We start from the raw sequence: 12,763 nt of genomic DNA, 5'->3' as shown, positions 1-12,763 counted from the left end.
ATTTCTATCTCGACCATGTGGCGGGAGGCGTGTGTTCATCTCACTAGAACATGCGGAATAAAAATTGGTCAGTTAAAATAAATATCAATATCAGTAATCTAGAGAGTTTTTTATTGTAATATAAAACAGACAATATTGTTGAAATTAAAAGAAAGAGGATAGCTGTTGTCGGGCCAAAACAATCTCGGTTTGGGCCCGTAGTCACTTCGGACTGCTTGGCCCATGCGAGAAAAGTCACGGGGATGGGCAATTAAAGGTTTCGCTCATCGCTCAAAAAAAAGTTAAATGTTTCACTCACAGCCCTAATAAACCCTAACCCTCGCCGCCATTGCACAAGCTATCTTTAACTGTTTGGTTCAATAGTGAGGTGTGAAAAGCTGTTGTGGGTTGTAAAAAAACTATTGTGAGCTATATGATGTGATAAAGTTGTAAACTATTTGGTTAAAACAAGGAAACAAATAGACGGCTGTAGGTGCTGCTATAGCCAACAATAGTGGTTTTAGCCATTATGCCGCTATTTTTACTCACGTTTAACTTAGCTGTTTTAACCCACCATATATAGCCACGTCTTAGCCTTAGAAGAACCCTGCACTAAATGTTCATAGCTGGCTATTCATTACACTATGTTAAAACAACTGTGAAATATCTCTCTCTTTATCTCCCTTAAAACAGTTATAAAAATCTCACCATTTTCACTCATTTGGAAAAGCTAAAAAGCAAGGTTTAAGATGATGCGAAAATCATTCTACGGTGAAAGCGACTGTTTATGAAAATCAGCTTCTGATTCTACGCAAGTATGTATCATCAGGCCTCCTGCTCCCTGCTATGAAGATAACACACCCCCGCCTCCCCCAACAAAACCAACCCCTGATATTTCAGTCATCTTCAATGAAGCGACTAGGTTGCTGAGAGCTACAATGCACACAATCAGATCTCGAAGGACATAATTGGTGCAGGTACTCATGTTTTCAGTTTGGCGGCTTGCATCGGACTATGGCGGCTAGATTTGCATCGCATGGCTAGTCTAGTGTTAGATAACGCCGATAGGCGGCGCAAGCGGAATCGATGGTGTGACATCACCTACTTGGCTTGCTACGGACTACGATGGCCAACATTGCATGGCAGATGTTGGATTGGTGTGGGACAACGTCAATGACAACGGCACAAGCGAGGGAGATGGTGTGTTGGCTCGACGGCTTTGTCATCCGAGTGATACTGCTGCAGCATGGTAATTGGCGTGTGGTGGTGTGGTGCTTTAGGGCTCAGTTTGTAGAGTGGTGTAGCAGTTTAGAGTTGTGTTGAGGCGGTGTGTGTTGAGGTTCCAATCCAACTGGCCGTTGTCTATAGTTGTTTTACTTGCTAGTTTATTGTTTTTTTTAAATGTGCTAGTTTATTGTTTGTGAAAGGGCCTCTTGCTTAGGTTTTGGATTCGACTCTCCGTTGAATCGAAATTTTATGCTAGGGTTAAAGAAATCCCCTAGTCTATCCCACGCCAAAGCACAGGTCCAAGGCTCAGCCCCGATCTTAGTCATTCTCACGTAAGCTAGGGTGCCGCTGTGTATGGGTGGAGCATGGTTTTTTTAGTTTATTGTTTGTTTTCTTTTTGTCATTGTCGAGCCCTTCTGGGATTTTCATTACTTTTTTGTTTTGCTTTGTATGAGTTTCTCCTTTTTAATATAATCGGTAGCTCCATCGTCTACCAGTTTTAGAGTGCCAAAAGGTTATATTTTAAGAGTACGGGATCTATATAAGAACGTAGGACAAGTTTATTAACCACCGATGGAATTTAGTCATCTACCAATGCTCCACGTAGCCTTTATTGTGCATAGCAGTTCCCCGATCTGGTATGGACAGACAGGGAGAAGTCTAGGCCTGCTTAAATTAGAAAGCTTTCATCTGATAGAAACTTAGAACATCATGTGTGTTCTCTTTCGTAATTTTTTTTGTGCTCATCGAACGGACCTCTAAAATAGATCTGGAAACTCTAGCGGAGAGACGGAGATGTTCAATCAGTTTCCAAGATGTAGGGGACGCAGCGTCTACTCTAGGCCCAGTTTAGATGCGAATTTTTTTACAAAATGCAACTGTAGCGCTTTTCGTTGTTATTTGATAATTAGTGTCCAATCATAGTCTAATTAGGCTTAAAAGATTCGTCTCGTGGATTTCGTCTAAACTATGTAATTAGTTTTATTTTTTATTTATATTTAATGCTTCATGCATGCGTCCAAAGATTCAATGTCACGGAGAATCTTGAAAAATTTGGCAAAATAAAATGGAACTAAACAGGGCCTAGCTCTGGCCCCTCTCCAGTAAATATTAGAAAAACCGAACACACCCAACAAAACTAATGGAGCGTGCGAAGCTCTTGCAATCGTAGAATATGATTGTAATATAGTGCATTAAGTCACATTATTGAGATAAAAAAAGTGCTTAACCGAGGGAGTAACCATGCATGTTTGTGTTCTGCCCCACTTATTTCACAAGGAAAACAAGAATTGCAAAATGATCGGAATGACACTAGGCATATAACAAAAACACAGTCTATGAATGGTTTTTTGTGTCATGTTGCAGCCGTAAGAGCGTAAGAACCGGATTCGTCCATTCAGGGAGAAGTGATATGTTTTGTTTGTTCTCGTTGGGTCTTCGTTGGGTCAATTCAGTGCACATAACATCCGGATTCACCCATTCACAGAGAAATATAATGTTCTGTTTGTTCTCGTTGGGTCTTGGAGCCCTGCACTGCACATATTTGCTCCATCTCAACCATCCTATTTCCACCTGCTGTCATCAAGAAAACAACACGTACTATGAGGGGAAAAAAGATTATTCTACTATAACGGAAAATGTATGACACTCGTGAACCTAACTGAGTAAATAACTGGCTAAGACATAAATATGACATAGAAGCAGACACAAGTGTCCTAACATAGTTCTGTAACTGTAACCATAGTTTATACTGCAAACAAGTGGCATACGTACCATACAAAGAGAGCACGGGCCCACTTTCTTTTGCAAGCAATCTACAAAAATGAGCCTCTCAGTGGCTGGTCAATTTCCTTCAACTCTGGACAGTCATCAATACATAAATCTCTTATGTGTGTAATTGCGCCTGGTCCACCAATAGATTTAAGCTTTGAACAACTATAAAACATCAATCTTTGAAGTGATCTGAGATTACTGCTCCACAGGTGGCCAGGAACAGACACTATACATTCACAGTCACGAATCTCCAGTGACTCGAGGAAGGTGAGGTTCTCCAGGCAACTTGGAAGCCAGGCAGAGAAATCCCCACAATTCCATAACGTGAGCTTTTGGAGAGACCGTGCTAACAGCATTCCACTCTGCCAGTTGAGGCCTTGACAGGCTGAAATCTTCAAATCTTTCAGACGAGGAAAACTTCCCAATCTATGAGCTAGCAGGGACAGCAAGCCACAATCCGTAATCAAAATTCTCTCAACGGCAGGGAGATATAGGAGGTCATCTATAGTTTTAAGCTTCTTGCAGGAGACAATGGTTAGGTGGGCGAGTAAGGGAAATTTTCCCATTCTGCTTTGGGCCCCACCGTGGAAAAGGTCAGTGGATATGGGTTCTGAATCTCTAATAATTGTCAAAGAAGAACAACGAATGATCTCAAGATTCTGTAGTAATGGAAGATTCCTCACTTGCAGTTCGATGGCTTCTAGGTGGCAGTCTGATAACTGCAAGATGGTGAGAGAACTACACTCAATGTTGCCTCCGAGATTCCCAGAGTTCACCAGATACAGCTCCTTTAGGGATGGGGCAAACAGATGCTCTGATTTGATCAGTGGACAATGGGATACACGCAGTACTTCAAGGAAACACAAATCTCCAAACATATCTGTTGGTACAGATTGTAAACTTCTGCAAAGGTAAATTTCTATTTTCTTGATGATAGGCACATAAGCTGGCTGTAGAAATTGTTCGAGGCTTGATAAGTTTTGGCAACTGTGAATGACTACATCAGTCAGGGACTTGAAAGTGCTATCAGTGGTTCTATTTCTGTCCTCACCATGGAAAATGCCAGAGGATATATGTTCTGAACCTCTAATGATTGTCAGAGAGGGACAAGAACTGATCTCGAGCTCCTGTAGTAATGGAAGATTCCACATTTGCAGTTCGATGGATTCAAGAGGGCAATTTGATAAATGCATGATGGTGAGAGAACTACACTCAATCTTGTATCCCAGATCCCCAGAGTCTTCCAGATACAGCTTCTTTAGGGATGGAGCAAACAGGTGTCGTGATTTGATATTTGGACAATGGTACACACTCAGTACTTCAAGGAAACGAAAATCTCCAAACCTATCTGTTGGTACCGATTCTAAGTTTCTGCAATTGGAAATTTTTATTTCCATGATGATAGGCATATAAACTGGTTGTAGAAATTGTTCCTGGCTTGATAAGTTGCTGCAATTTGTAATTTCTACATCAGTCAGGGACACGAAAGTGTGATCAATGGCTCTGCTTCTGGCCTCACCCTGTAAAATGTCACAGGATATAGGTTCTGAATCTATAATAACTGTCAGAGAGGGACAAGAACTGATCTCGAGCTCCTGCAGTAACGGGAGATTGCGCATTTGCAGTTCAATGGATTCAAGAGGGCAATTTGTTAAATGCAAGATGGTGAGAGAACTACACTCAATCTTGTGTCCAAGATCCCCAGAATCTTCCAGATACAGCTTCTTTAGGGATGGAGCAAACAGGCGTCGTGATTTTATATTTGGACACTTGGACACACTCAGTACTTCAAGGAAATGCAAATCTCCAAACCTATCAGCTGGTACTGATTCTAAACTTCCACAATCTGAAATTTCTATATTCTTGATGGTAGGTACATAACCTGGCTGTAGAAATTGTTCGAGGCTTGATAAGTTTTGGCAACTGTGAATGACTACATCAGTCACGGACAAGAGAGTGCTATTAGTGCTGTCGTAACTGTGAACCTGCTCTGAGTTTGGGAGAGAATCACCATTATAGTTTATGAGCTCAAATTGACTCTTCTGTCCTTGGTCAGTTGCACCTTTAAGAGTACCAACTGAATGTATATGATGAAATTGACATTTCACTGATTCAAATTTCTGCAGATTGATCAGCATACCAAAGGCTTTGTTGTTGTTGTTGTTGTTGTTGATCAGCATACCAAAGCCGCTAGGAATGTCATCAATGCTCCATTTCGTAGCATTAAATATTTGCATATTATAGAGGCAACAGAATGCTGAAGGAAGGCTCTTGCAAAGGCTAGAGTCGAGGATTTGAAGGTACCGAAGTAGCTTCATGTTGCTAATATTACCTGGTAAGCCCCACTTAGAGATAGAACAGACCATGACACGCATGCACAAAAGTTCATTACACCATTTCTCCATCACAGTATTATCAGCTTCACTCTTTAAAGACAGGTGGCAAAATAGGGTGCGCAGCTTTCTAAGCCGTGCCATGTCATTCTTCAATAAGTCAGAACACTGAATATCTCCTCCTTTGACCACTGACAGATGGCGGACATTCTGAGGGATCTTAGGAATATCATTTTTTTCTTTTACTATAAAGCACTCGTCCTTTGAAACCAGTTGTGCCATGTCATGCATCAAATCATGTATTACATATTTCTTGTGGGACCGTGGATATTTCTGAAAAAATGACAGATGTGCAAGTTCTTCAAAGTACTGACCACCAGTGTGATGTTCCGCTAAGCCTTCTGCCACCCAAATCTCCACTAAATCCTCCTTTTTGAATATGTAATCTTTCGGGTACACAGCACAGAATGAGAAGCATCTCTTTAAATACAATGGTAAATACATGTAGCTCAACCGAAGAGCCGGCAAAATGTCAGTCTCCTTTTGTTGAAGCTCCCACAGCTGACTCTTGAGAATCCTATCCCAATGTGCTAGCTCAAGGCTCATTCCTAACAGCCGTCCAAGAGTTTTTGCAGCTAAAGGAGAGCCTCTCAACTTTGGAAGTATTTTCTCACCAATCCGTTCCAACTTAGGATCAATGTTGGAGCTATTAGGCCCAAACACACAGGACTTAAAGAACTTCCGAAAGACATCATCTTTCAAACCCTCTAAGGGAAAGGAATCCATTGTACGCACTACATCAGCAACCTTCGGAGACCTAGTGGTGACAAGCATCATGCTTCCCTGAAGTGCATTTTTAAAAGGTGCACAGAAGTGCTTCCAATGCTCCTCATTTTCATCCCACATGTCATCAAGGACAATGAAGAATCTTTTCTTGTTCACGCTATTTGCAAGAGCAAGCTGGAGAGAATTCAAGTTACCATTTTCTAGCACTTCCCCAGAAGTTTGTTCTATGGCTTCTTTAGTTAACCTCTTGACATCAAAATCATCCGATACACAAATCCAAATTATCAGGTCAAAATGACCTTTCACTTTTGAATGGTTGCAAATATCTTGAGCCAAGGTGGTTTTTCCGACACCCCCAATTCCAACAATTGGCAAAACTCGAACACTCACTATTGTTGCTTCGTTACTATCAATAGTAGCACAAACTTGGTTGCTTGTTGATGAACTGACTCTTCTTTTTCTCTTGCATCCAGAACGACCTGAGCTTTTATTTGTTGGTACACCAAGCAACATGATCAGCTTCTTCTTTTCCTCATCACGACCAATCATCTTTGCTTCAGTGGAGAAAAAGGAGGTCTCGGGCCTAGATGATTTGTCAAACTTTGGAATTGCTGGAAGTAAGCCCTGTTTCTCAAGCTGTTTGGAGAGATTATCGAGCCTCTTCTGGATACCAGTCACCTTGTTGAAGTTACCTTGAGTGACACTTTGAAAGAATTTAATAACTGGTTCCACTGAGATAGCATTGCCCTCTACAGAAACCTTTTTCTCATACCATCTAAACTCATCGAGAAGGTCTTCTGCATCATACACTGCATCTTTGAGTCTTGAAAGGAGGTCAGCCACAGAATCATGATGGATCCTCCACTCTGCTCGATCAATGAGGTTGTCAATTGCTGGTAGAGTATCAGTTAGGCATTGAAGGTCACTATGCAATTGACATATATCTCGTTGAAGTCTCTCCTTTTGTGTTTCATTCAGCTGAGGTTTTGGAGATGAAATGGCCGATGTAACCCACTGGAACAAATTGGCGCACTCATTTAGGCCGTTAATGGCACTGGTGGTCTTTGGTATGTTGATTATGTTCACATTTACTTGACTCCGAAGATTCCGGTTTCTCCTATCCTGGACAAACAGTGGATGTATTGAGCATTAGAGCATTATATCTTGTGGCCAGATTTTCAATGTTAGTATAAAAGGTACAAATAGGATATTGCAGTTAAGACGTCAAATATGTCACATTTTTTTCATAGAAAAATAATATGATTGATGAGTGCATAAACCCCAGATATCCTCACCAACCCTATTATCAGTGAAAGTAATTTAATTGCACGGGAAAATAGTAGATTGATTATAGGCCATGGTATACATGTACATATATAAGCAAGGATGGCCTAGGGTGGTTTATGGAAACAGGACCACTATCGGATATTCTTGCCTATTATGAGTAGAATCAATCTATAGAAACCGTGATGGGCTTAATGCCCAGGCGCCTATGGCGGGCCAACATATCTGTCTAACAATCAGCACTCAAAGACAGGTTAAGCCAAGCCAATTGCCTTACGGCACTCGCGACTTAGGGGCGCTCCAGCCAACATGGAATCCCAAGACGGAGGGCGCCAATCGGTACTCGGGGGCTCCCGACTAGACCTCGTCAACAAAAATCAAGCCGCTAGTGTCATATGTGATCGATCTTGCATGTTCATCTCGGTAAATCCAATTGATGCCTCCGCACATGGAGATTAGTGAATAACTTGTCACTGTGCAGGCTAATTTCGAACAACAGATATAGATAATGCACTACAACTATAAGAGGACACTAATTAAGATAAGAAAAATGGAGCACTAGCGGTTATTTTGTTCAGACATGCATATTAATCTGGATAGTCTTATGATATTAAGTGTGGAGAGGCGGAGTGCATATTGAGAGATCATACCTTCTCAACGACACTGGGGGAATTTCCAGGAGACGTACATTTTGGTTCTACTGCATTTAGACTTTGAACTATGTCCAATGAAGTAGGCCTTTTATTCGACTCAGGTTCCAGGCACTTCAGGGCTATAGAGATGCATTGTTGCACTTGTTGGATACGCATTTCTGGTAACATATGCATGGGTGTTATTTCTATAAGTCTGTTCCTCCAACTTCCAACCACCTAAACATTTGCATAAGTAATTTATCATAAAAAGACATTTGCATAAGTAAGGTAGAAAATTACAGTATGGAATGATACTGAATAATCTTACTTCGTCTATATAGTGCTTGCGAGATGTTTCAGTTATCTCGCCAACATTGGGATAGTCCCTCCGACCTGTGATTATCTCTGTGATTATGACACCCAAACTGAATATATCTGCCTTTGGGGAGATAATTCCGTGGTCTATGTATTCTTTGGCCATATATCCACTGTAGAAGAATTTGCATAATCAGCTGTAGAAAATAGTATAAAATATGAAGCTCTGGAAAGAAGCATAGCTAGCTTACGGCGTTCCTGCAAGGTTTTTAGTGACAGTTTTGGATTTTTGTTCACCCAAAAGCCTAGACAAACCAAAATCCGCAATTTTCGGCAGCATCATGGCATCCATCAGTATGTTTTGAGGTTTCAGGTCGAGGTGAACAATATGACATTCATCGTGAAGATAATGCAGACCTCTGCAAACTCCCCTAATTATCTCATATCTTATATCCCAATCAAGGCCCAAGGTTTCATCTGTAGAAATATATCAACAAACAGAGAAACTATATAATTGAATTTATCACTCTGTGGCTGTTGATATAATGACACACTTGCATGTGTGTTCTAAACTTCTAATCAGGTAAACTTTGGAAAGGAAAAAAAAGACAGAAGATCTTAGTATGTATTTCAACGTACCAGAAAGATGCTTGTCAAGGCTTCCATTACAAAGAAATTCAAAGCAGAGCAAACATGCACGTTTTTCAACCATAACATGTTTCCCACTATGTTCCATCACTTCCGACTTGGTTTGGACACAGTAACCTACTAGTTGTACGACATTTTGGTGCCTGACCTCCGTAAGATAAATGATCTCATTCTCCACTTGATTATCATTGCCCTGCGGATGAGCATCAAAAATCTTCTTTACAGCAATAGCTTTGCCGCTCCGGAGAATCCCCTTCATAGCATCAAAAATACATTTATTATCTTTCTTTTGCCATCAGTTTAAAATTGGAGTGAAAGAGGAATGGTCATATACCTTGTACACGACTCCACTCAAACCCCTGCCAAGTTCTCGTTCAGTGGAAAAACCGCATGTGATGCCCTCCAAAAAATCTAGAGGCAAAGATATTAATGGTTCTGTTTTTGGATCCTGCAGCCTTTTCTCCAATTTTTTCTCCAATATTTCACGTTTAGTAGCTCCACTATCCATTCCTGATTACTCAAGCACTTTTATAGGGAAAACAAATGTGGGTGCTCCAACTTGCGAAACAATTAATTTCTCACAAAAAGCATACAGCAGAACAAGAAACAAGCGCTCTTGTGGGCTAGCAAACTGATACGAGCTGTTTTGAATGAATCAATATAAGAGTATGAGGGAATAAATACTAAACAGATAATTCTTGTATAGAATAAAAATGGCAACTTCTAGATAAATCACATTTTGTACTAAAGATAGTTCAAAAGAAACCCTATGTACAAGTGTAACAGTCATATATTATAAAAAAAAAACATTCACATGGTTACCAGAAAGAAAAAAATAAAGTATATGCAGTGTCCAGATGTATAATAATTATTGATAAGAGTTCTAAACTCCTCCATAGGATGAAAACAGAGCAAGTGAGCAACCACGAAAAATGCAAGAGCAAGCAACTGAGAATTACTTGTGAGAGAACAAAAAGGGAAATAAAATTTTACGGGAGATGGACTGACCCCTTATTAAGATGTACAGGAAGAAAATATAAAAACTAAGGAGATTGACAGAAGACAGAAGGGGATGAAACCATTCCGTCCTCTGAAAATCCCTTTGCTAATCATTAGGTAACCAGAATAGTATACACCTCAGCAATCCAGACTACCCCATCTACACAAATTAATACAACAACAAGAGCAGTTCTATGGTTAAAGCAGAGAATACTTGGCGACCTTTAACAGAAAACAAAGTAATAGCAACTGTGAAAAATTACAACACGACGGGATATACTGATGCTTGGTTTATGTCTTACTGTTTGATTAATTACCTTTTTTATGTGCCTGTTAGTTGTCAACCAAGTGCTGCCTGCGAACTGTGTTGGAGATGAGTAGCATATCTGGTTTAGCCCTCGTTAGGTTAGGGTGGAATGGGCCCAAGAACCATTCCAGCTGATCAAGGTTATACAAATTAGTGAACCATTCTGGCTGGAAATTATTACAGGGTATCGTTCCTGGATAACCGAATGAGGCCTTAGTATGTATGACTCGCTACCAGGATCAATGTCGAGGACAGGGCACGCTCACCTCACCTAGTCACCTGTACGTGGTTTGTTGGGAGAAAAAATTAAATCAGATAACTAGTAACTAGTAATTAAAGACGAAAAAGGAAAGCGGACATGCACCATATAACAAAGTAGTAATAAAACTGTAAAATACAGTAGCAAACAAATACAACACTGATGTTTGGTGATATGTCTTGTTTGTGATTACCTCTTTGTGTGCTAGCTTGATGCCAATCAAGTGCTGACGACTGCAAAGTGCGAACTGTGTTGGAGATAAAGAAAACAAGATGGTGATCAGGTTGCTTTCAGTGAGGTTGCACAATTGCTTTCAAAGCAAAGCATGTAAGCACATCACCTGATTTATGGTAATGGTTTGAGATGTGGGCTCTTGTAAGAAGAATATGGAGTGCGTCGGGAGATGAGTAGTAGTACGTAGATCTGATTCATGCCTTGCTAGTATCGGAGGTCATGCTCACCTGTGGTTAGTTTGTTGGGAGAGAAGGAAAAAAAAATCAGTGGATTAGCAAAGAAGAAAGGAAAGCGGAGATGCCGAAGCCGGCGAAGCGAGAGAGGGTTGTGTCATCTTAGTATCTTACACCGGGTGCGTTTGGTAGCATTTCAACCTCAGCTTCACCAACAGCTTCTCGTAAATCGCGCTGAGACTGAGAGAAGGAAGAGGTGGGAGAAGGATCGAGCTGGAAAAATGTGGCTTCCGCCTGATCCCTGCTCAGATCCGTCGGGCGCAGAGAAGGAGCCCCTGCACGGCCACGGGTGCGGAGAATGAGACGCCGGGCCGAGATGTGCGGGCGTGGCCGGCCGTCGGGCTAGGAGTTGGAACCCGTGGCGCAGCCGCCTGGTTCTGGTGCGGAGGAAACCACGCCGGGCCGGAGCGCGGCCGTCGGGTTGCCGGCGCACGGAGCTTGGGGATGCCTGGCCTGGGTGCGTGGAGGTTCGGCCTTCGGGGCGGCGGGGCTTCAGTCTGGGTCTGGGAAGGGTATGCACTCTGCAGTCCACTCAATGATTCAAGTCTGTCAGTCAGGTCATTTACTCCAGGCCAGAGAAATACTAGCAGCCTGAGATTTAATGTCAGGGGGCGTTTGAATTCGATGATTAAAATTTAGAGGTACCACATGAGGATGTTGTACGAGGTGTTTAAATATTAATAAAAAATAAATTACAGAATCCATCGTTATTTCACGAGACGAATTTATTAAGCCTAATTAATCTGTTATTAGTATATGTTTACTATAGTACTATATTATCAAATCATGGACTAATTATGCTTAAAAGATTCGTCTCGCAAATTAGTTGTAAATTATGCAATTAGTCTATATTTAATACTCTATACATGTGTCAAACGTTCGATAGGATAACGACTAAAGTTTAGGAGAAACAACCAAACACCCTTTTTAGTATGTTACTGCTGCGAGATTAGCTGACAAAAATTGTAACACTAGTAGACTAATATAAGAGTCTGGTTATTTATTTGCCTCGTGCATGGCTTCCTCCGTAAGCTCTCTTAATTATGGATCAGGTGACTGTAGTGTACATATCGCCCTAGCTTGATGCTGACTGAAATAAGCCATAAACAGGTCCTAAACAATGAGTATCTAGGACGAGACTGGCGCATGCTCAGACTCCCCTATTCGTTTAGGTTGGTTTGGCTTATAAGCCATGGCTGAAAATACGATTGGCTGATTTGGTGTGAGAGAAAAATACTGATCGTTGACTGATAAGCCATGGCTTATAAGCCAAATACGACCAAGCGAACAGGCTGACTATCTCCAACAGCCGATGCCTAAATCAGCGACCTACACCTGGATTTGAGTTCTGCACAGTAAATAGGTCACCTACTGTCGGGTACCATAAAACGGGGTACCCCTAGCGTATATCGAAAGAGCCACTTCAACCCCATAAAAAACAAAGCCAGAAGGTAAGCCATTGATTAATCACCGGCCCCGTCCGAGCCCACCGGCTCTCCGCCTCGCCTTTGGCCTCGCACGGGAGGTCTCGATGGCCTGACGAATCTCCGCCTCGCGCGAGGCCTCGTACGGGAGGCCTCGACAAGGAACCCTTTCTCCGTCTCGCCCGAGGCCCCGCGTGTACAGCCTCGAACGAGACAGCGATTCTCCGCATCGCTCGAGGTCGGCTCAGCAATAACCCGTCGCTCCCGCCTCGACCAGCCTTCCCGACAACGCGTCACGTCCCATTAATGCGTCAACCACTCCCGCAATCT

General features: G+C 41.8%; 1 protein-coding gene across 7 annotated transcripts; it reads right to left on the bottom strand.

Annotated features, from left to right (window-relative positions):
* Nucleotides 1-2,546: 2,546 nt before the first annotated feature.
* On the bottom strand, nt 2,547-11,563 carry LOC136541298 (putative disease resistance protein RGA3). 7 transcript variants are annotated; one of them, XM_066533120.1, is made up of 12 exons: nt 11,124-11,563; nt 10,883-11,003; nt 10,736-10,789; nt 10,518-10,562; nt 10,294-10,414; nt 9,312-9,618; nt 8,969-9,230; nt 8,581-8,806; nt 8,343-8,502; nt 8,033-8,251; nt 2,980-7,220; nt 2,547-2,781 (listed from the first exon to the last, which is right to left on the bottom strand). In XM_066533120.1, exons 6-11 carry the CDS (start codon nt 9,483-9,485, stop codon nt 3,021-3,023), a joined length of 5,241 nt encoding a protein of 1,746 aa, XP_066389217.1. In that variant the 5' UTR covers nt 9,486-9,618; nt 10,294-10,414; nt 10,518-10,562; nt 10,736-10,789; nt 10,883-11,003; nt 11,124-11,563; the 3' UTR covers nt 2,547-2,781; nt 2,980-3,020. The 7 variants fall into 7 exon arrangements, with proteins under 7 accessions (XP_066389217.1, XP_066389215.1, XP_066389213.1 ...); XM_066533118.1 differs by having other exon boundaries at nt 9,312-10,136; nt 10,294-10,562; XM_066533116.1 differs by having other exon boundaries at nt 10,294-10,562.
* Between the last annotated feature and the right edge of the window lie 1,200 nt (nt 11,564-12,763).

Source organism: Miscanthus floridulus, chromosome 3 (genome assembly GCF_019320115.1).
Source record: "Miscanthus floridulus cultivar M001 chromosome 3, ASM1932011v1, whole genome shotgun sequence".
Classification (NCBI taxonomy): Eukaryota; Viridiplantae; Streptophyta; class Magnoliopsida; order Poales; family Poaceae; genus Miscanthus; species Miscanthus floridulus.
This window is presented reverse-complemented; position numbering and strand designations above follow the sequence as displayed.

What these genes read in the sequence shown, in the direction of transcription:
- LOC136541298 (XM_066533121.1), bottom strand. Translation starts at nt 9,485, where the DNA reads ATGGATAGTGGAGCTACTAAACGTGAAATATTGGAGAAAAAATTGGAG. An exon ending in CCTTGACAAGCATCTTTCTG is followed by an intron (nt 8,807 to 8,968) that starts GTACGTTGAAAT and finishes ATATTTCTACAG; the next exon opens with ATGAAACCTTGGGCCTTGAT. An exon ending in GCAAGCACTATATAGACGAA is followed by an intron (nt 8,252 to 8,342) that starts GTAAGATTATTC and finishes GCAAATGTTTAG; the next exon opens with GTGGTTGGAAGTTGGAGGAA.